The sequence below is a fragment of the Rhinolophus ferrumequinum genome, chromosome X (assembly GCF_004115265.2).
Source record: "Rhinolophus ferrumequinum isolate MPI-CBG mRhiFer1 chromosome X, mRhiFer1_v1.p, whole genome shotgun sequence".
NCBI lineage: Eukaryota > Metazoa > Chordata > Mammalia > Chiroptera > Rhinolophidae > Rhinolophus > Rhinolophus ferrumequinum.
Window position 1 is genome coordinate 45,143,749 of NC_046284.1, and position 23,971 is coordinate 45,167,719.

The following is a 23,971-nucleotide window of genomic DNA, read 5'->3' on the forward strand; positions in this document are numbered from 1 at the left end:
CAACTTTAATGTTTTATTAATTCATTTCACAAACACTTATTTGATACCTACTCTGTGTTGGGAACTTGGCTAGGCATCAGGGCTATGAAGAGGAACTCTAGGAGCTCCCAATCCAGTGGGTTGTGTTCTATGTAGAGAGTTCCCTTCCTTGTTGCCCACTCCTTGTGGTTGAAAATATGAGGTCCTGTAAATACAGAGACATCAAACAGTTCAGTATCCTTGTCACAATATACACCAGAAATGCAACAGTTTATAAATCAGAGTGACACCTTCCCTAATGGAAATAAGTAGGAGGCACAAGTGGAAAAACAATGAACTCAACCTGGCGGTGTTAACTAAGGCTGCACAGAGTAGGGAACACTTTAATTGGATCTTTTTTATTTTATTTTTATTTTCCGGTTAGGTCTTTTTTTTTTTTAATTTATTGGGGTGACAATTGTTAGTAAAATTACATAGATTTCAGGTGTGCAATTCTGTATCACATCATCCATAAATCACACTCTGTGTTCACCACCCAGAGTCATCTCCCCTTCCATCACCATACAATTGGATCTTGAAAGTAGAGTTCATCCGAAGAAGCTGGAAGTGGAGTATGGGAGGAGGGAGAAGGGCATTCAAGGCAGAAGAAATGGCATTTTCCAAATTCTATATTTGGCAGACTACGTGATATATGTCTGTAGAACTGCAAGACATTTACTATAGCATCAGGTGAGAACAGTAGGAAATAGAGAAAGACAAAGGCCAGATGGAGAAAGCCTTTGCCTGTATCATCTTGAAAGAGTCCTCTACATTTTTTGACTCCACTCCATTTCATTAATTCCTGTTCATTTTTGACTCATTGTGGCCCTTCAACTTGCAGCCTTCCTCTCTGAATCCAAATCCAATGGACAGCCACGCTTCTATTTTTAGCTTACTTGACTTCTCAGCAGAGTGTGAGATGTGATAAACACTTTTCATCCTCAAAGTTTAATCTTCCTTGGATTGTAAGATACCACTTTCTCCTGGATTTTGCTGTTTCTCTGGACTTTTCATGTAAGTTTTCATTATAACTTCCTTTCTCTCTGCTTGTGTTGTGGGGTCTCAGGGTTTTGTCCTCAGGCTTCTTTCTTTACAACTCTTTTGTTGATCTTATATACTGCCATGTCTTCAATTACTCTCTATCAATTGATTACACTCAAATTTATATCACTAGCTCAGCCTTCTATTATGAGATCCAGTATGTTAATTTGTCTACTGGATATTGCCTCTTGTATATTCCACAGGCATCACCAGTTCAACATGTCTAATAGAATACATTATATCCCCCACTCCTTCCTCTAGTGTCACTTTATCAGAAACTAGTACTATTTTCCAACCAATTGACTAGGTCCAAGAAGCTCAAACTTATCTTGGCGACCCCCTTTTACCTTCTACAACTTGTCGGTCACCAAGTTGTTATTGGTTCTACTTTCTAAAATCTCTTTGATATTTTTAATCTTGGTGAAATTCATCTCCATTCTTTTACATCTTCACTACCATTCTCTTGGTCTGTCATCATTTCCCATATGGATTACTACAACAGCATCCAGACTGGTCTGTTTGTCTACCATCTTGCCCCCTTACAACCCATTCTCCACACTGGTACTTGAGTGATCTTTTAAAACTAGAACTCTGATTTTATCATTTCTCTGCTTAAAACCATTGTCCACAGGATTAAATCCAAAAACCTATGAATGGCATATATGAGTTGGCGATCTGGTCTCTACCTTGGCTGACATTACAGACCTGAGCCGAGCCAATGGCTTGGAATTCAGAGACTCAAACATGTGTTTTGTTTGTTTGTTTGTTTTTAACCATGTGTGTTACTGCATGCTGTTCCTTCTGCCTGAAAGGCTCCTAGCACTAACCTCCCTTGAAACCCCATTCACCTGGCTAGCTTTTCTTTCAATACTCAACTCAGAGAGATGTTCCTCCTCTTCTTTCCTTCCTCCTCCCTCCTCCTCTTCCCTGAAATCTGGGTTTGCGTGATCCTCTCTGTCTTCCCCTGTCTGGGCTACTTCAATCATAGCACTTTTTACCCTGCATTGCCATTATCTGTTTACATCTTTGTCTCTCTCCAAGAGGGCAGTATGGTGGAGAAAAGTGGACATATTTATAACTATAGTATTGAGAATATCACTATATAACCCTAACAATATTCCAGATCATGTTATAAGTGCTTACTGTACATATGTTAACCCATGTAATCCTCACAATACTGTGGGGTGGGCAGTTACTACTGAAGTTGAATCAATAGGACTTGGTGATGGATTGAATGTGGGGACAGAGAAGAAGGAAGAGTTGGTGGCACCTCCATCCACTGTTCACACAAAGTGTGAACATTGGGTGAACATTGCCATTTGTTCATAGCCCATATTTCCAGAAGCTTCAGGAATAATGTGAGTAACACATCTTTCCCTCTGATTGACAGGCATTTGGAAACACCACTGTCTATTTCAGGAAAGCAGACTAACCTTTCAATATCTCTTCATTAGCTTGCTGAAAACAGGAGGGCTATGTTCTTGGGATCCTGGCCTTTCTCTCACCTTATGCTCTGGTTTACGGCTCCCAGAAGACAGTGAGGACACCATGGCCTTGCATCATTCAAGCTCCTGTGGTGCTTGTGCCTCCTGGCCCTCACATCCTTCCTGCAGCAGGTGTGGGCACCCCCCTACAAGATAGGGGTCGTGGGTCCTTGGGCTTGTGATCCATTGTTTTCAAAGGCCCTGCCTGAGCTTGCTGCTTGATTAGCCACTGAGCAGATCATCAGGGACCCATCATTTGACCTGGGTTACTCTTTTGAGTATGTGATTCCTAATGAAGATTGCCAGACTTCAAGAGCCCTCTCCAGTTTCATTTCCTACCACCAGATGGCCTCAGGATTTATTGGACCTGCCAACCCTGGCTACTGCGAAGCAGCCTCACTCCTGGGAAACAGCGGGAACAAAGGGATTTTCTCTTGGGCTTGTGTGAATTATGAATTAGACAATAAAAATAGCTACCCGACCTTTTCTCAGACACTCCCTTCTCCCATACGGGTGCTGGTCATGAAATATTTCCAATGGGCTCATGCTGGAATAATTTCCTCAGATGAGGACATTTGAGTACACACAGCCAATCAAGTTTCAAATGCTCTTCGGAGCCATAGCCTACCTGTAGGGGTCGTCCTGACCACAGCACAAGACAGCCAAAGCATTTGGAAAGCTCTCCAGCAGATTCCACAGGCGGACAGAATTTGCAGTGAGTGCTTTCGCCTGGCTGAGGTTTAAACGTGGCTTCAGTGAAAGACATTACAATCTCCAAAAAGTTTCCTACCCTCATGCCCTAGGATAGTTCATTACTACTCCCAAGTTCTTCATGTGTTTGCCCTCTTTCACTAACACGCAGGCCCCAAACCTGTGCTGCTTCAACAGAGCCTATTTTATGAACTAAATAAAGGTACAAAGAATTCTGAGGTTAAAATACCCTTGCCAGTGCCTGCTCTTAGCACCAGGATGGGGAAGAATAGCATCAAGAGTAACTTATAGCCACACACCCTCTATTCCCTTAGGATCATGGTAGTTTCAGATTAACTAAAGAGGGGTATTCTTATAGCTCCATTTTTGTCTAGTCATTTAAGGGAGATTTTCCTTTCACTCCCTTCTGGGTATTTTCCATCATAGGTGCCCAAGGCCCTTGTGTCATCATATCTCACTTAGAACCTGTCTTCTCTAGACTCCCAAATGCATGCCCTCCACCCCCAAAAGCAGGGCTTCTTTCTCTGCAGCACACAACTAGAAGGTATGGAGGGTCCTGGCTGATAAGTGAAAGCATATTTAAATAAGACCATCTAAATTTTAGTCATTCCCCTTCCAAGAGAAGTTTTAAGTTCAAAGATGATTCTTGCAGAGACAATGGACAAAGTATGAAGCACTTTGGACTGACCCACTTAATTATTAACACCAGGGCAAGTTGGGTGCATTTTGGGGAAGGGGGTCTTCCCTGGTCCTTTTTTTTTTTTTTAAAGATTTTTATTGTGGAAGGGGAACAGGACTTTATTGGGGAACAGTGTGTACCTCCAGGACTTTTTTCCAAGTCAAGTCGTTGTCCTTTCTGTCTTAGTTGTGGAGGGCGCAGCTCAGCTCCAGGTCCAGGTCCAGTTGCCGTTGCTAGTTGCAGGGGACACAGCCCACCATCCCTTGCGGGAGTAGAACCGGCAACCCTGTGGTTGAGAGCCCACTGGCCCATGTGGGAATCGAACTGGCAGCCTTCCGCATTAGAAGCACGCAGCTCTAACTGCCTGAACCACCGGACAGGCCCCTTTCCTGGTCCTTTTTAATCAAATGCCTTTTACTTACACTTATTTCAAGCCCTTGTGACACTTAGTTTTGAATTTTTTCCATTCTAATTTTTAAAATCTCCACTTTACCTTTTTTTAGAATGTGACAGTGATTTTTGGGAACACTGCTCATTTCCTCAGTGCAGCTACTCCACTCCTTTAGGACAGATAGCTCAGATGCTACTTTGTCAAACTGATTACTTCTAGGATTAGTCCTAGTCCTAGTCATTTCCTTAACATAACAACGGGTTTGATAGAGAATGGTCCAGTTTAGGGCTGGCCCATACCCAGAATTCCATTTTAAGTTTCAAGTGTCTTGAGTATTGGACCTTAATTATGATCATTATTGAAGGATGAGGGCAAGAATTTTTAGTTCCAGGATCTACAGTATTCTGCTTCCATCTCCAGTCTACAAGATCTTACAATGTTAAGCAATCAGTGTGGCTCTGATGATTTCATAATAGAGTTGATACTTTCAAAGCACAGCACAGAATTATTTTTAAAGATATAAAACCATTTCCATAGAGGAGCCATATCAGAAACAGGCTAACATATTTACTGTCATAATTTTATAATATGTTACAAATCATCATGGAGCCCAGAGTCTCCTGCAAGTTTACATTCCATGAGTGTTTCACATCCCACCCATTCTAAATAATATACTTTTCAAAATAGTATTTTGGCCTCTACCATGAAATATTAAATGAAACCAAGCTCTTTTGGCTGTCAGTCTGAGAAAAGATATTACCGAGTACTCACCACCTACCGAGTGCTTGCCTTTGAGGCAAGGAGGTACCAAAGATATACATTATTGCCCTTTTATTAGAGATTCATTCCTTTAGGAATTACAGTGCCCCCAGAGGTTGGGGCATAATGGACACCTTTTTGAAATGATTAGTGCCAGAGTTCCACCTTCAGAGCTTCTGATGGTCTGACAGTGGGGGCCCCAGCAAAGGTATTTTAAATAGCTTCCCAGGTGCTTGTAAAATGTAGCCAGAGTAAAGAACTACTGCTTTAAGTTAATGAAAATGCAAATGAATATTCCTTACCTTAAGTTACCAGTAATTTTTGTCTTAATATGAGTTTGTTTAATCAGATTGTTTTCTTTGTAACGGTGTGGATCAGCCCACTAAGGGAATGGAAATTTTAAGAATTGGGGGGAAAAAGGCCAGAGAGGAAGGTATGTGGTTATGGAGCAAAGGAAGACCCTGGGTAGGGACGGCAGTAACAGGAAGTGAAGTAGGGACTCAGAAAGGGAGATACAGGGGGAATGAAGACAAAACTGTGCACTCCAGGACTTTGTCTCAGGTTTCTAACAAAACATAACAGACTTGGATGAGGCATGCTGCAACCTCAGCAACATGAGTCAGAATGTAGGTGGGTGGGTAGGGGGCAGGTGATGCGCAGGGAAACTGAGCCGTAAATTAGGTTGTGCCCTCAGTATGACCTCTGGTAGCTCAGTATGCAAATGTCCAAAAGAGTGCGTGATACTTACTCACACTTGATACAGCCAGTTGTTGGCATCTGAAGGCACACCAAGTGGTGGGTGGGATGTGACAGTAGGAGTTGCAGATGGGGAGTGAGTCTTAAAGTAAGATAGGCTTGTTGTACACTTGATCCTCCATTGACAGCAGTGCTGGAGCCTCGGGGAGTATTAAAGTAGGATTCAAAGTATGAACATAAATAGAGTATCAGGACTTTAGCTAAGTAGTCTACGGTTCAGGGCATATCTTCGGTCCCATCAGAAGATGAGGCAGAAACCAATGAGTATGGATTGGGCCAACAGAGCAGTGAGGAAAGTTACAATACACCAGGCACAGCACATACCAGATAAAATCTCTAGATGATTTTCTAGCCCTTCTCAACTGGTAGGACTGAGACTGCTAAAGTATTTCTAGCTGTCATCTGTCTTGACTGAAAAGGCACCAAGGTTTTTGTGTGACAGCTGAGAAGAGCTGAGGCAGGCAGGGCCTGGCCTCTCCTAGTCTGCTGGGTATGAGGCAACTTTTTAACACTGTGGACTCCCAAGCAAGCCTTCAGAGAAGGACGTTTTGTGATATGCAAAATACAGAGGAAAGCGATCGCATTCCCTGGAGAGGCCTGACAGTATTTGGAAGTAATAGAAATAGTTGGAAGATTGGTTTTGTCTGATCTGCTCACAGTAACAGTGACCGCAGCCCTATGTTGTGGTAGTAGTGAGGAACAGTGGTGGGAGGAAAAAGCTAGCCTACTGCTGGCTGGTATGCCACTTCTCTTTCTTGTAAATGTATGTTTCCAGTTAGGAAATGTCACTGGAACTTTACTGGAGTCAGAAGTACTGCCTTTCTCAGACACAGGTCTAAAATATGCTCATAAAATACGAAGACAATGATAAAGTTTAATAGTAAATATGATAACAATAATAATAGTTGTGGGGTCTTGGAAAAGGAAACAGCAAGGAGGTTATTAGATGCTGCTGTAGAGACAATGAAAGCAACCATAATACTACTTTACATGTGAACAGCTCTTTAAAATTTACAAGGTATTTGCATATAGATAATCTCATTTAATCCTCAGGATTATCGAGGAGATAGGTATTTTCTTTCCAATTTTATAACACCCGTGAGTCTCACATAACAAGTAGGTAGGTGTAGGTGTTATTAACACCAAAGAATGGGGAAAATGAAATCCCAGAGAAGGGTGGTTACAGCCTCTCCCAGAATATTAGCTCATTTCCTTTAAACTTCAGAGGCAGTTACCAATTATGTTTGTTTGTGAAAAAGTCAAATAGGAGAGATATTAGTAAAAAACAAAGCCCTCATGTCAGAATCAGGGCTATTGTGTAGTTATATAGGTTGTGCCCTGCACAAGGGAATCTGAACGGACACCAGGGCCAAATCCAGTTCACTCTGATCCTTTAACCATGAGCTCTGATGGAGGTTTTGATCCAATGGGACAAAAGAGCATCCATTCCCTAGGCAGAACACCTGTGGGATTGCAGTTATCCTTAAGAGGTTCTTTTGCTAATTCTCACAAAGGCTAGCAGGAAGCCCCACTAAGAAGCTCTTTACAGAACTTTTCAAATGGCTATTTCAAGCCCTCCTCTCCTCTCCTCTCCTCAACTTTTTGCCTATCAATGCTTGGCTAATTGTGAAATCCTTTCAATTTGGGCTTACTAGGTTGTTGAACCATTTAGGGATTCCTTTAAATCCTTCTAAATTGGGAATTCTTCATTACAATATGATGCTCAGTAAATAGGACACAATCAGAATGGCCTTCTTTTTGTTCTTCCAAAAGTAGATACCATATTACAATCTTATTGCCAGGGATCTGGCTAGCCTCTTCCCATGTATTGAAGATTACTGTGCATAAGATAGTAACAACAATGACAATAGCTAATATTTATTGAGAGTTTATTATGTGCTACTCATTTTGCAAGGGCTTTGCATGGACCGTCTCATTCAATTATTGCAACATCCCTATACAGTAAGGCCAATTATTATTTAACACACTTTATAGATGAGATTTCTGAGGCTGAGAGGTTAAATAACTTGCACAATGTCCTATAGCTAGTGAATGGGAAAGCCAGGATATATATTCAGGTTGGTCTAAAGCAGTACCTTTCAAACCTAGGTGTGTACCAGAATCCCCTGGAGGGCTTAGTAAAACACAGATTGCTGGGTCATTCCTCCATACTTTCTGATTCAGGAGGGCTGAGGTGGGCCCCAGAATTTGCATTTCTAACCAGATCACAGCGGTGCTGATGCTGCTGGTCCAGGGTCCACAGTTTGAAAATCACTGGTCTAATGAAAAGACTTAATGCTCTACCTCCTCCTGTCCACTTGAGGTGTGCCCCCTATGGCATACTCATTTGAGATCCCATATTCTGTGTATGGTGTACGATTCAGCCCTTCCATTTTTCTTTCTCAACTTTTGGACCCACTGATGAAATTCTTTTAAGTGTCTCAGGGTACCAAACCCTGTTTTCCTACCAGTAATAACAATAGTGATACTGATAATGCTATGGCCAAGAGTCTTAGTCTCGATAGGGAATTTGGTATAGGATTTGGTACAGATAAATGTAAGTGACTATAAATGGTGAAAGAAAAACTTGCTTTCATAAATGGGTCCACTATCAGTAATGATAAAATTATTGAAGACCTAGCACAAGAGGAAATCTCTAAACATTGAGGCTTACTGCATTTAAGAGCCCTTGTCTATACAGCAGTTTAGGAAAAGTTGAAGAAAATATGTTGCAAGGTGTAGAGAAATATTAAAAAACTTATCTCAAGCTGGGCAGCAATGTGAAGCAATAAATGTACTTGCTCTACCAGTTCTATGGGGTGTGAAAAAACATGATCTGATGCAGACAGAGTGGCTCTTGACTGGAATATGTATCTAACATCATGCTGAGCTACTTGGACCAATTCAACAGTAGTGGCAACTAAGTAAGTGGTGGTCTCAGGATTTAAAGTGAAAAATGGGTGGGGTTTCCTCAACTGATATAAACAGCCACACATTGCCTAATGCAGTGTACTTAAAGTATGTTTTGAGGGCCTTCTGCACTGAATCACACTGGTGAGGGGGGACTGGAAAACATGCAGATTCTAGAGCCTCCCACCCCTTGTTATGTATCCATTTTACAGAGTGGGTAGTGTAAAACTGAGAGGAAGAAGGTATGAATCTACTTCTTTCACAGTATGTCCAGATGGGGTGAATCCTGGAGGAATTTGAGACTTGGGATAAATTGTACTGTATGTATAACCCCCTTTTTCTCGGGCTTGCCTACTCTCCCCTCTCTCAACATTTGTTAAAATGAAATTGGTTAAAATAGATGTTGGTAGTAGGAAATATCACAAAGGGGTTTAAATTAAAAACAAAGACAATAGAAAAGGAAGTTCTGTGGGTTTGGAACAATATTGTGGGCTCACAATATGAATGTGACTTTTAAGGACTTATTTAGCAAAAACTAGTGGAACCATTTCCATCTCACAAGGTGTGAAACTGGGTCCAGTTTCTTCAACTGAGGACTCCATAGCCAGTAATCTGCGAGAAATAAAAAAGTAAACTTTGTCTTCTGAGAAACACAGTTCCTCTATCTCAAGGAAATATTGGACAGAGTGTTTCAACATAGGAAGAGAAGTAGGAGTTGAATGACTTGGTAATTGACATTTCCTTCTGTTAGCATTGAGGGTGAAAGAGAGGGTCCTAGACAGCCGGCCACAGTGGATACCACAGTGTAAAGACATAGCTGCTAGACAGTCTAGTGGGGCTCAGGTAGCCCAGAGAAAGTGTTAATATCATATCCTGGTGAGATGGGATCTCAGGAGTGTATATTTTCTGGTCCTTGTTTTGGTTATGGAGTGGCTTGACTGTTAACAATCAGGATGGAAACTTACAAATAGCTGTTATTCAATGATCACCTGTTGACCAGGCCTTGTCTAGGATCTAAGGTTTCTGTCCACTAATCCTTTCCTGACAACAACTTATAGGTAAAATCCCATTTTAATGAATGTAATTTTGAGATAAAGCTATTTAGTGAAATCATCATGCAGAACAGATGCATCCACAAATCCCTGTTCACGAAGCACTCAATTTATTAAATTAAGATGCTGTTGTTTGAATTCTGTATTTATACTTTCTACTTTAATTGTATTCAATAGCAGGGTCTTGCCACGCAAAAAATAGAAGAGCCTGTGATCATTCCCTCTGGAGGCTTCCGTTTCCTCATCTATAAATTAATGGGGGAGGGAGAAGAGCTGGATGGTTTCAAAAGGTCTTTCCAATTATAAAGAATCTGACTCTGTCTGAAATGTCCTTATTGTGGGCCAATGAAAGGAAAATTAAGAAGAGAGATTCAGGTCTTGTGCATACTTAATGGCATGAACCATTAAAGGCAGTCATGGTAGTATCTATCTGCCCAGCAAATATCACTTCAAATTGTTCCTCCATACTAACAATTCAAATATGCCCATGTCTTTTATCTCAGAAAACCAACAAAAGGTACCCAAGTACACAATCTCTCTTTCTGAAATTTTCAAACATTCATCTAAGCAACATTCACTGGATGCATAACATGTACCAGGATATGTAGATGAGTAAGACACAGTTCCAGGAGCTCACAGTTTCATAATGGAGGCTCGCATAAATAAGTAAGGGCAATGCTTCTGGTAAGTACCACAATAGAAGTCAGTTCAGGGTACAGTGGGGCTCTAAACCAGTGTCAGAAGCCCTGGAAAAAAGTTCTGTCAGATGGAGGTTTGTGCGCAAGAAGCTTATTGGAGGAATGATTTCAAGGACAACACCTGTGAGGGAAAGAAGGCAGTAGACTTGGACAGAAAGAAGAATTGAGTGATCATCCAGTTACAACAAAGGCCTTAGCCAGTCCCAAAAGGTGCTCCAGAGATGGGATGATCTTCAGAGTTGTCCAGAATTGAGGTAAGGAGTCTTGGCTTTTACATCTTTGTGTTGACTAGTCATTGGGGATAGGCTGATGCAGAGAAAGGGGTGTAGTGTTATAATAATTGTTTAATAGTCAGCTCCTTCAGGGGGGGAAGTAGCCCTGATTTGTAGCATTTACTTATTACCATTGTGTCATCACTGCCACCATGCCCAATTTCATTTTACAAATATCACATTAACTAGTTCACAAAATCTGTGAAAATGTAACCATAGTCTCTTATGAACCAGTGCAAGCTGACTCCAGCACACTACAGAGTGATGTGACCTTGGGAATTGGGGTTCTCCTCAGCTGAGGGCAGTCCCCAGGGAGGCATCAGCTACCATCTCCTAACACTCCCAGCAACTTCAGTCCTGAGGGGTGCATCTGGGTAGCACACCACAGCACCCACAACACGTAGTGTGTGTTAAAATTAATTGCTGTATTTCAACCAACACAAAGCACTTAATTCTATTTAACATTTTCCATCCAGTGAAGTAATTTTAAATTTTCTTTAAGTAAATTAAATGAAATTCTATCTCTATTGGATAACCTTGGTCAAGTAATCTAATCTCTGCTTTTGTAGAAGAAAGATGCCAATACTGACATATTTGCCAAGAATACTACTGTTGGACAAATTGGACAACTTAAGCACCTGACTTAACTCAATTTCTCCCCTCAGTGGACCAGTTACAGGACTAATTTGACCAAACTGATTCATGTTTAATTGTATAGATAAATGTAGGCAGCTGGAGGCCTTCGATTCTAGTTTCTGTTTCTAAATCCAACCCTTGTCTTGTCAAACCTCTCCGGCACTCCATTTTGCCATTATACAATATGTGTTTATGAGCAAGGGAAGCAGAAGTCCTTGTGTAGTTCATGAACCAGCTCCAAAGATATCCCTAGAGTATTCAAAGGATGGCTTAGGCATCAGAGTACATATAGAACCCCTTAAGGTAATTATATTGAAGGAGCTAATGGTTATTTGGAAACTCAAGTTATGATGTGTGTGTGTGTGTGTGTGTGTGTGTGTGTGTGTGTGGTATTTAAGTCAACTTCATAATGTACTAGTTATACCTTAGAAAACGAAGGGGCTTTGTTCAAAAGGAGAAACTTTCTGGGGGTATTTAACAAGTGCAAAGAAGTTTTTGGGAACAGAAGATATGTAAATGCCAAAGACGAGTCATTAAACGTAGTTAAGCATACTCAGTTCCTGAGATGTAAGGTTCTGCATAAGCATGTGTAATTAATATTTACCAGTGGCAATAGGACCTTTGCTTTTCTTCAAGGAGCTCAGAATACTTGTCAGGCATTATCTAATTAAGCTACTCAATGTACCTGGGAAATACATTGGAATCTACATTTTAAAGATGTGGGCACTGAAGCACAAGTGGGCTTACGCTAAACTCATTTAGCATGGCAAGGGCGAAATTGGATATAAGATTTTCAGTCTTATAACCTAACTGCCATTCTTTAACTGTGGCCTCCTGTAATCTATTCTAGCATCGCCTTGCTAAACAACATAGTTTCATAAGTCTAAGGAGAATTAAATTGAGTGCAGAGTAATTCCAATTATTGAGAATTTAGATTTTTAAAAGTTGAAAATATCACCCCTAATACTGTATTAGTAGCATTTATAGGTGAATGTGAGTTAGTACTATTCATTGTTTATAATGATCTCGGTAAGGGTGGGAACAGTTGGTCAAAATCTATTGGAATGTATTTAGGAGTTTGGCAATAAAAAGCAACAGTGGCTGGGGGAATGTCTCCCATCCTCTCCTTCTAGCCTTCTTATTCTTAGGCATAATAATACGAATAGCTACTATTTATTGAGTACTATGTGTTAATCCCATTCTATGAATTGCTCCTTTAGTCATCACTAACATCCTATGAAGCAAATATGTATTATCTCTATTTTATGAATGAGGCAGAGAGAGGTGAAGTGATTTACCTAAGGGTATACAGCTAATAACTGGTGATGTTAAGATATAATAAACCTATGTTTTCCAACCCCAGAGCCTCTTCCTTATGCTGCCGCCTATTTGCTGTAATTGTTCTTGTTCCTGTCTAGTATTAGGTTATGAAACCTGTAGACATATCTGTCTTGTCCCTATGCCTAATCCAGAGTTCCTGAACATACCTCAGCCTCAGCTCAGGTCTTCAACATCTGGCTCATCTTAGAGCCATAAGACAGAAATCATTGACAAATTGGTTATAACACATGTATTTATTTCTCCCAATCTATAGTTTTGGGTACTGTATTTACTAACATATTGCTCCCATAACCTTGCTTTTTTGCTTTTAGTAATCATCACGTGTATGCCTTCAGTCTTGACTGGGGGAAAGACTCAGACACATCTCTTGGAATGGGCTCATGATCTGAAAATGACTGGTGGAACCTATGTCTTTATTCCCTATGATGCTCTACTCTACAATTTACCATATAAGCATACCCCTACCAAGTCCTGAGGAACAACCCAAAACTCTGGGAAGCCTATAATGCTGTGTTGACCATTACAGTGGAGTCCCAAGAAAAGACCTTCTATTGAGCCTATACAGAGGCAGCAGCTAGAGGTGAAATTCCTGAAAAACTGGAGTCAGATCAAGTAAGTGCAGATTCACAAGTTATCATGAGCAAGAACCTAAAAAAATCAGTAAGGTAAATATTTTGCTATCAAGAACCTCTATTCCACAGGGAACCCAATCAATAGCAGGCAATCACACACAAATAAAAACACCTTTTGTTTGTGGAATACATTTATAAAACAAAGACATATTGTTGGAGAATTTTTTTCACCTTCAAGCAATGACAGCATACAGCCATGAAGAAAAAATATATTTAAGAAGAGGGAAATAAAACTTTAACATGTACTAGTGCTGTTCAAGTGGGCCTAGTAAAAAGCTCTTGTTTCTGATCCAAGTTCTAAACCAATTCAACAAGAAAACAAGAAAGCTGGCGTACAAGAAGATATTACCTTTATTATTGATAAAGCTTGTGTTAGAGAGTGTGGTTCTGTCTGTAGGCATTTGAATTTTCCATTCAATACTGAATCTGAAGATTAATCAGACTTGTGCATCTAGTCAGCAGCATTGCTGCACCACCATATTCCTGCCCCATGACAGCATGCCTTTTGTAAAATGTACAGCTCAGAGGAGCATAATGGAGTACTTGATCCCTATAGGTAGCTCACTCCCAAGGGAAAGACGTTAGAAGGGGCTGGGCTACACATGGTTAGTTTTTTTCCAAACTAACCAGTCCGATTAAGTCACTCCTTTGTAGGAAAGAATGAGTAAGGGAGTGAAGAAAGGTCAGCTGGTATTTTGCTGGAAGAGCTATCTCTATATGAAACAAATCATTTGGAATGGGGAAGAATTCCTACCTTCTAATATACAAGAAACAATATTTATATATGTATAGATGAATGTATTTATAAACATATTTCAGATTCAAATCAAAGCCACTTAAGGGCTAGAGGAAAGAAAAGGACTGGGGAGGCGAAGAAAGCAGACTGAAAAATGGAGAGCAAAGACAAAAACAAAGAGGAAAAACACAAAGAATACAAGGAATGTGAGAGGATGATGAGGAGGCCAAAGATGCCAATTATATTAGAAAAAAATACAGAGGGGGTTTTATAGGCTGGAGGCCAGATGTAGAAGGCAATAATTTTCAGAGGTATTTAGAATGACAGACAAATTTTAAAAGTTTGAGCATTTGCTAGCATACTGTATTAGTTATATAACACTTCTGGCTGCTAGTAACAGACAGCTCAACACAAAATGACCCAAGTAGTTTTTTTTTTCAAAATTTGAAGTTATGAGAGCTCCACGGTCAGTTCTTCATCAGCTCAATGACATTATTAATGAACCAGGTTCTTTTCATCTTTCCACTTTACAACCCACAGCATGCTAGCTTGCCCTCATGATCTGGTTGATCTCATAGTCCCACGATGGTTGCCACGGTTGCAAATATCACATACAGCTGGAACTGTCTACAGACAGAAAGGGGGAATGTCCCTCTCTTGTGCTTCTGTTTAAGGGTGAGGACATTTTTCCCAGAAGCTCCTCAAGCAAACTTGTACCCACACATTCCTGGTCACAATCATGGCCCATGCTCATACCTAAACCAATGCGTTACAAAGAGGAATGAGACCATTGTGACTGACCCAATGGCTGCTGGAAAACTGTGAACAAAATTGCTATCCTGTTAGCAAGGAAAACGGCTGTCAGGTAGGCAGCTCATTGTGTCTAACACATTCTCCATGATACTCTCCTTTTTAGCCACTCTTTATATTTTTATCCTGTGGACTGTTTCTTTCTCTCTGAATAAATGATTCAGATGAAACTTAGGTTTACTTATCGCTTTCTGTCCTGAGTATTGATAGAAAAGATTTTGTTAATTCTTGTTCTAATGAAGAGTGTGGGGACAGAGCCCAAAAAAACAGTTTCCAGGCTCTCGGCCTCACGTGGAAAGGTGCTGACTCAGGTAGTAAATGGCCATCGACTGTGATCAAATGGCCATCAGCTGTGGCTAGTTGGCCGTCAGCTGTAACCAGTGAGACATCGGGCATTAATATAACTGCCGTGGCTACGCTAGCAAAAAATGGGGGCTAGCAAGAAGATGGTGGCTGAGGCTGCAAGCGGCGCAGTGAGGGTTGAGAATTGTGTGGCTCCTGTTTCCTGTTTCTCCAACCCAGATGCCAGCGAGAGTATAGTGGTATGACTCCCCTACCTATGGCTCCGTGAGTGTTCCTTTTTGGCCTCACCATATCCTATGTTCTTATGTGGGGAGCGGGACCGCAGACCCGGCATGACACCCTGCACGACAAAGAGTGACTAGCAGAGATATTAATAGTGCTGGATTCGAACTTTATTGTCATTGATAATGTTTAATAATACATCTTTCTTTTTAGGAGACACACAAATTTAACTGAAAACAGTTGGTCAATTTGGTCAATAATTGCAAGAAACCCTCAAATTGTGAAGACTGGCTGTTCAAACAAACCAGTTGTTTGGTATATTTATAGGAAAGCAATGAGATGGTGAATTGCACTTTTAGCCAATGGTATGGCATCACATAGATACAGAGTAGGCCATCTTTTTATTTTAATCACAGGATTGGGGGAAGGAGGAAGGTGTGTGTGTGTGTGTGTGTGTGTGTGTGTGTGTGTATTATACATATGTATGAGCAGATATTTTGATGCAAAAAACTCAGACCTTCTACTCTTAATATTTAATCCAATCTCTTTGAGCTTGTGGAAAAGGTAATTAAGGCAAAAAAAAGTATGCCATTAGCTTGGTTGCTAGGCAGCCTGCCCTCTGCTTTATACAAGGAACTAGAGCTAAAACAAAGACTCCAAAAGCTCATAAAAAAGCTTGTTTGGATGCATTTCCACCCCCACTTTGCAGGTGCCTAGGCTATACCTTCATAACCAAAGAATGATAAAGAGTGAGAAAATTATCTTCACATTTTGATAAACAACCCCCCCACATTCCTAAATTACCTTGCTAAAAGGTAATTTTGAAGGCAGCTGGTATAGCAAAAAGAGCATATGATAAGCAGTTAGACAAACTTAAGTAAGTCCCAGCTCTCATTCTTACTAGCTATTTGTCCTTGGGCAAGTTACTTAGGCTTTTTTGAGTCTCAGTTTTCCACTTGTAAAATGGGTTAGTGATCTACATATTCTAGGATTATTGTGAAGATTAAACAAAATAACATGTGTAAAGGGACTAGCAGAGTGCCTGTCTTATGACTACCTTCCTTTCCGCTTTTTGTCCTTTGGGGCCAGGATGACTTTATTGGTTGATGGTGACCTGGCATTAAATTATAATCTAACTTCAGCTTCCTACTCTCATGTTTTCTGATTACTGGCAGAATTTCTCAGCAGTTCCAGCTTTTCACAATTATTTTGCTTTTAGAATCCCAAATGGTATTTTCTCACATCAAATTATGTAATTCAATGTTTGCTTATCACTGGGCTCCTGGTTTTTCCCCCTATTCAGTCAACAGATTAACAACTATTTATTAAGCACCTGCCATGTGCCATACACTATGTTGAATTCCAGATAGAACAGTGAACAAGACAGAATTTTTGTCAGTGGTGTGTTGAAGCCAGTTCACAAAAGCCAATTGTGTGCATCTTTTCCCAACTCAATGTCAGTGGCATCATGCTGGTAGCTTGAAATCAGGCATTGGTAGTATTTATACCACAGAAATTGGTAAACGCTACAAATAAGAGCTTTGTTCCCCTCCTCATAGAGCTGTTAAACATTTACTAGAACATCACTTGTTCCTGCTTTTATGGGTCTTAAATTCTAGTGAGAGATACAGGTAGTAAATGATTAAACAAATGTGTAAAAAAGATGTCTATATTTTTCCCTTGCCCAGTAAGTTCCAGTGGAATTGAATTTTCTATGTATAGGCTATATTGCCTATAGCAGTGGTTTGCAACCTCTTTTCATTCATACCCTTGATGCTTTAAAAAGTAAAACAAACAAAAAATATCAAAGTGATACATGTCATAATTTTAAAAGTCAAGAAATGCTAAAAGGTTTTCAGCATTTCCCTAGGAAATGCTGAAAGCAGAATCTCTAGGCCTTTCTCTTACACTTCATCAGAAGTAACCAATTTCATGTCTTTAAGCTCTTTATTCTGGTATTTAACTCTACATTTCTAAATACTGTACTGCTCTCTTGATTAATCGATTTTGGATATTTTTCATTGACTTCCTATTACAGTTGAGGATTGTTAGCTCTTATATACTTCCTTACCTTTTTTCAAACCCTCAATATAGTTATGTCACAATCTTTAGTCAAATTTATATTTAGTATTTTTAATATTATACCATGTTTCCCCAAAAATAAGACCTAGCCAGACAATCAGCTCTAATGCGTCTTTTGGAGCAAAAATTAATATAAGACTTGGTCTTATTTATTTATTTATTTATTTTTAAAGATTTTTTTATTTTTTTATTGGGGAAGGGGTATAGGACTTTATTGGGGAACAGTGTGTACTTCCAGGAATTTTTTCCAAGTCAAGTTGTTGTCCTTTCAATTTTAGTTGTGCAGGGTGCTGTTCAGCTTCAAGTTGTTGTCCTTTCAGTCTTAGTTGTGGAGGACACAGCCCAGCTCCAGGTCCAGTCGCTATTGCTAGTTGCAGGGGGCACAGCCCACCATCTCCTGCGGGAGTCGAACTGGCAACCTTGTGGCTGAGAGGACGCACTCCAACCAACTGAGCCATTTGGGAGCTCAGCGGCAGCTCAGCTCAAGGTGCCCTGTTCAATCTTAGTTGCAGGGGACGGAGCCCACCATCCCTTGAGGGACTTGAGGAATGGAACTGGCATCCTTGTGGTTGAGAGCCCACTGGCCCATGTGGGAATCGAACCGGCAGCCTTCGGAGTTAGGAGCATGGAGCTCTAACCGCCTGAGCCACCGGGCGGGCCCTCCTATCACATTTTTTTAAATTCCAAGAGTCGATTCTTGTTGTTTGATTATTCTAGTTTAATAACATCCTGCCTTTGTTTCATGAATATAGCATTTTCTCTTCTTTCTCTGAAGATATTCATTATTGTTTCTTTGATGTTTTCTTCTGCTCTCTGTGCTTTCCTCAGTTTCTAATTTTTCATGCTTCTTTGTTTGGGTCTTTTTATTTCATGTTGGAAGCTTTCCTTAAATGTCTGGTGATCCTGGCTTTCTCTTCATATTTAAGAATGAAGCTCTAAAAGGAGTATTTGAAGGTGTATGTACATGGTGGGTATGTTGACCAGGGGGTTTCAGTATAGGGCAACTGGCTAACCAGCCGTGGTTTTTGTTTGTTTGTTTATTTTGTCAATATTTGTAGGTCTTGCCTCTTGAGCTAGTCACTTTCTTCAGAGAAGAATGCTCCAATTTCCTTCTTGGGAGTCATAATCCTGGCTGTCAGTATTTTAGGAGCCATGTTGTGGGAAGGAGACGGGACTCTCAATATTAAGTATGAATACTTTAACTTCATTACTCTTTTTTGTGGCCCACCTAACTCCCACCTTGCTTTGGGTCAAGTGGCCCAATCTGGAGCTGCTCAGAAGCATTTTAACTTGTTTCTTGTAGAGATTTCACTGTCCTTAGTAGAGCTGGGAATAGCAGATGTCTGCTCCATACACAGCAGGTCAAACAGCTCTCCCTTTTTCAGAGCTCTGCCTCACCCCCATTTCCATAGTAATTGGTGCCTCTAATTCCTAAGCCTTTCCAGATTCTCAGGGGGCAAATCTGCTTGTTGCTCACCAATATTCCTCTCTTCAAGTACTTAGGTTTAATCGCCCACCACTCTGCTTAATTAGTTACCTCTCCTGTAGCAGCTTTCCATCTTCATCTTCTGTGGTTTAGGGTTACAGACTCTGCTAATGCCATTAGATATGGAGGTTTAATGTTTTTGTTTCTTGTTCTTTTTGTTGTTTAGGAGTGATGTTTAAGAGGAGGAAGAGAGTGAAGAAAAAAAATCTTGATTTCACTATCTTTAATCAGGAAGTCATGAAAAAGAAAAAAGAAGTTACAAAAGGGTGTATATGATATTCTTTTATTGGTGGACTTACCAGAGTCCGTTAACTAAAAGCAAGTATTTATTAATCTCAGATATAACATGGTAGCTAAGAGTGTGGGCTTTGAAGGTGGACTGCTGTAAATTTATTTAAGTTCTGTGTCTTTTTATTATTTTTAAATTGAGAATAATAATAGTACCTACCTCATAGTGTTGTTGTAAGGATTAAATGAGTTAACACATAAATAGCTTGCCTGGCACCTAATAACTCCTCAATAAATAAATAATAAATAATAATAATAACAATTATCATTATTATTATTATTGATGTTGTTATTTTTATTATTACTATGGGTTGGTACTCAGCAGCTGGTATAATGGAGAACAAAATAGAAATATTTTCCCAATGAAGGGGAATAGTTTTTACCATTTCACAGTATTAAGACACTGGGTCTAAAACCGGGATGTTATTATTTATTGGTCAAATTCAAGACTGGGACTTGAACATCGCACTTCCAGGATGATATTCCATGAGGGATCCCTGTGCTCCTCTTCTGAAATGCAAACAATAGCAGCTATCCTGAATTTAGTGCTCACTCTGCACAAGGTTGTTTATATAAATGATCTCATAGACTCCTCAGACCAAGCCAACAAATTAATTATTACTATCTCCATTTTACGGATAATAAAACTGAGGCTCAAGGTAACTTGTCCAAGGCCATACATCTGGCAGGTGGTGAAGCTGGGATTCCAAACCAAGTTTGCTACCAAAACCTGACCTTTTAGCAACATATTAGCTTTAAAAAAAACTACACTGTGTTTCATGTCTAATGTTTTATTCTAACAAAGTAATATTCCTAAGTGACAAATACTTTGATTTGAATAAGTTTATTGGATTGTTTCCCTCTGATATAGGAGATGATAGAGCTATGAGGACTCATGAAAGAACAATAAACCAGAATAGAGAGATGGGGGGGACACCAGTGACAAACTTCCTAATTTGGTCTCAGGATGATTGGGCAAGGGTTATCACTTCGTACCTTTATATTTTGGCACAGAATAGACTTCTGAAATAAGGTCTTAGTGCCTGCATTCTTCTGTCATTGTATTCCCTTGTTTTCAAGGAAATTCTATTGACTAAAAATGCATATTTCTGGAACACACATTTTGGATATTTTTTCCAAATGTGGCCTTATTTGGCTAAGCAAAGGAAATCCTCTGGGTTTCTCAGCAAGCACAGGGGTACTTAAGCTCCTTGCACCTATTTTTTCCATTACCTTAAATATGGGTCCCTGACAGGGGCGTGCTAGGCTTAAGCAAATGTGGTTAGTACTGGAGCATTCCAAGACAAGGCCCACCAGAAAGGTTGTCAGAAAAGGTTTCCTGCAGCTTTTTGTACTTCATTATTTTTGTACCTCATTCTGTATAAAATAAAGGTATTGTGTTCATGAGCATAATATCAAACAGATTGGGCTATTAGCCATCTCTTGGCTAAGTCCAAGGGTTGAGATCATACATTATTGGAGATACCACCTTTAATAACAGAAATTCAATTACCCTTTGGTTTCTTGATCTCTGCACATGCCTAGCTTTTTGTTCAAAAGTGGTGTTGCCATTTTGTCCTTCAAACAATGCTTTCTAACCTAGGTACATTTTAATGCATGCTTCCAAGGACAAAATTCTTTGGAAGCCAGTTTTGTGTCTTTCAAACTCAGTAAATCTGAACTGATGATAATCAACTTAAGGACAGCATGAACCACTAAGTTGAACAAATTCAAATATCACTACTCTTGACCCAGACTTTGTTCTTTTGGATACACACTCCAAAAAGCCTAGGGTAGGGCTAGCTAAAGTCAATGAATAACAATCAAGGACAAGTTTTAATTATCATTCATTTATTCAAAATTCATTTGTTCATTCATGTTTAGGTCCATAAGCAGACGAAACCAATAGACTGAGTCATCAGTGATTTTACCATTCTGGGCTGTGATGTTAACAAGGGCATCTATCTGACAGAAGTTCCTACCAAACCTGTCTTTCCTTTTTGGAGCTGTAATCAGAAGCTAGGACAGAGGGCTGTTGAAAGTACCTTTTCTTCCTTTGTCCCACCCTCTACCTCTTCTTTTTCTCATTATTTGCAGCAGCTGCAACTAGAGACCTTTTGTGATCAATGCTAACAAAGTGTGCCTTTGATTTATGGGAAGGGGAAATTCCCATTGCCAAAGGGCACAGTGGGTGAAACAGGAAGACAGACCAGCTAGAACACAAATCCAAGCCCTCTGCAGTGCCATTGTGACAGCCACTCTTTTGCAACTGAATGCTGTTGCTACAGCTATGCTCTTTCCCTTAGTTTCAGGTCCCCCTACCACACTTTTGTGGAAGGGAGGGAGGGGGGAGAGAGAGAGAGAGAGAGAGAGAGAGAGAGAGAGAGAGAGAGAGAGAGAGAGAGAGAGAGAGAGTTATGTGGCAGAAGCTAGAGAATGAAGAACAGGGTTCAGGTTTCAGTCATCTTGGTGAGTTGCTGTCAGTCAGCTCTAATAGAGGTCAATCCGAGAGTACAAAGGGCAGCATAGCCTGGCCAGCTGAAAACCCTGTGGATGGGTCAACTCAGAGGTGATGGTGTTGTTTTTAAGGGTTTCAGTCTTTGTGTTTTGGCTTTAGGTAGATGCAGTCTCTTTCCCAGAAGGCTCTGTGCCTTTCAAAACAGCATACCAGCATTCTCCCTGCTTTCAGGGGCTTGCTGCCCTGCGGGTTTTTTTTTCTTTCTTTCTTTCTTACTCATTTGTTTTACTAGTATTGATTTTATGCTCCACCTTCCAGCCTTCACTCATTGTCATAAACTACCAAAGCCCCAGAAAACATGCAGGCTCTTGCAGAAATCTTAAAGACAATTAAATGAAGCATCTGAGAATGTCAGGAGGGAGGGTTAGTGAAAACCCCTTAAGGGACCTCAATGTGTGCTAGGCAACTAAGTGTAGATGTCTTGGCAGCAGCACATATCCCCCATTCACCATGCCTAGTTCTATAGAGCATGCTGAGGGAGACTTGGTAAAGGGAGATCATTGGAATAAAAGCCATGAGACTGAGGTGTTGATTTCTGTGCTGTTATTAATTATCTCTGTTATCTGAGGCAAGGTTTTTAGCCTGAACAACTGGAAGACGGGTGCAACTGCTAACAAAAATGGGGAAGACTCATAGATGGAGCAGGAGGATTTTAGGTAAAGATTTGGAGTTTGATTTTGGGTGCATTAAAATTTAACATACAAGTCTGGAATTTAGGAAAGAGACCTGAGCTGGAGGTGTAAATTTGAGATTTATAGCATAGATATGATATTTAAAGCTACGAGACCAGAAGAGATTACCAACAGATTGAATGTCAATAGAGAAGAAAACCAAGGACTGAGCTGTGGGGCACTCCAATGTTAAAAGATCAGAGAGATGAAGCATAACACCATTTTGTTTGTTTGTATGTACACCAAACAAAAATGTCTGCAAGCTAAATTTTGTCCCTCGACTAGATCATGAGTTGGTAAATTTCACAGGATTTCAGAACTAGACGGGACCACAGGGAACAGCTATTTCAATGATGAACGCTAAATTAAGAAACAGGACTTGGTTCTAGTCCTGATTTTATGCCTACGTGAGTGACCTTGACAAATCACTTTACTACTTTGGGTTTCCCTTTCCTATCTAGACAGTAAGATAGCTAGAATAGATAATCTCCAAGGTTTAGACATTCATGATTCTGTATTTACATTTTGGAGAGGAAGAAACTGAAGCCCAGACAGGGTAGATAAGTAATTTGACCAACATCCTGTTATTAGGAACAGACCATAGGCCAGTGTGTCTTTTACTCTGTCGGTTTTAAACTCTGTATGTATGTTAGAACCCCTGGGGAGCTTTCAGTAATACTAGTCACTGGGTCTCAAACCTAAAGTGTCTCATTTTGTTGATCTGGGTTGGGTTTGGCATTGGTATTTTGACAGTCCTTGGGTAATTCTAATGTGCAACCAGGATTGAAAATCCTCTGTTCTACATTAACAAGTCATGGCAGTGTCTTGTTAGCTGCTACACCTCTTTGCAACTTGACTTGTATTTCCAACACAAAAACAATTTACTCAATTTTAAACCCTTTAATTCAGATAATGTTGTTACAGGAGGATAGCTTTCTAGACCTTGTGAAACCAAAGTGGCAAGTATCAGCTTTCCCTGAAGCTCAGTAAAATGGCATGACCATAGCTTTCTTGAACTACATCTTAGAAGTGAAATGTTATGGAAAACCATGAAGCCATAGTTGGTGTTGGGGGGAAGGAGGGAGGGATCTTTCACTATTCCTCTCTACCTTTATGGGAAAAAGATACAAGGTTTGTTCCAAAAATAAACTTACAAGTTTAATGAGCAGTGAGTGCATCAGGCATAGTATATAAATGCTGTTGCTTTTACCACATTTATAAAGCAGGCAGAGTCATGCTGTTCACTGTAGCAGTCTCACTGCTTAACACTGCCTTCTAACCAAGGCTTTGTCACTTTGCATACCAGTAAGATATAGGGTTTCTTGATTAAAACCCACATTTTCCATACACTACAACATTTGGCTCTGTATTTGTGGATGTGTATGTGTTTAAAACCGTATTCTAGGGTTCACCTTCTCTGGGGAATACGTGTCTAGGAGAATAGCCAATTTGAACTAAGGCAGGACAAGACATGG

The 23,971-nt window shown here is 40.2% G+C and overlaps 1 protein-coding gene across 1 annotated transcript in view; it reads left to right on the forward strand.

Moving 5' to 3' along the window:
• The first annotated feature begins 2,534 nt into the window (after positions 1-2,534).
• The window catches only part of GUCY2F (guanylate cyclase 2F, retinal), a 115,765-nt gene continuing 94,328 nt past the window's right edge, over positions 2,535-23,971 (forward strand). The window contains 3 exon segments of the mRNA XM_033132114.1: positions 2,535-3,258; positions 13,060-13,203; positions 13,206-13,360. Coding sequence (XP_032988005.1) covers positions 2,535-3,258; positions 13,060-13,203; positions 13,206-13,360 — 1,023 coding nt within the window.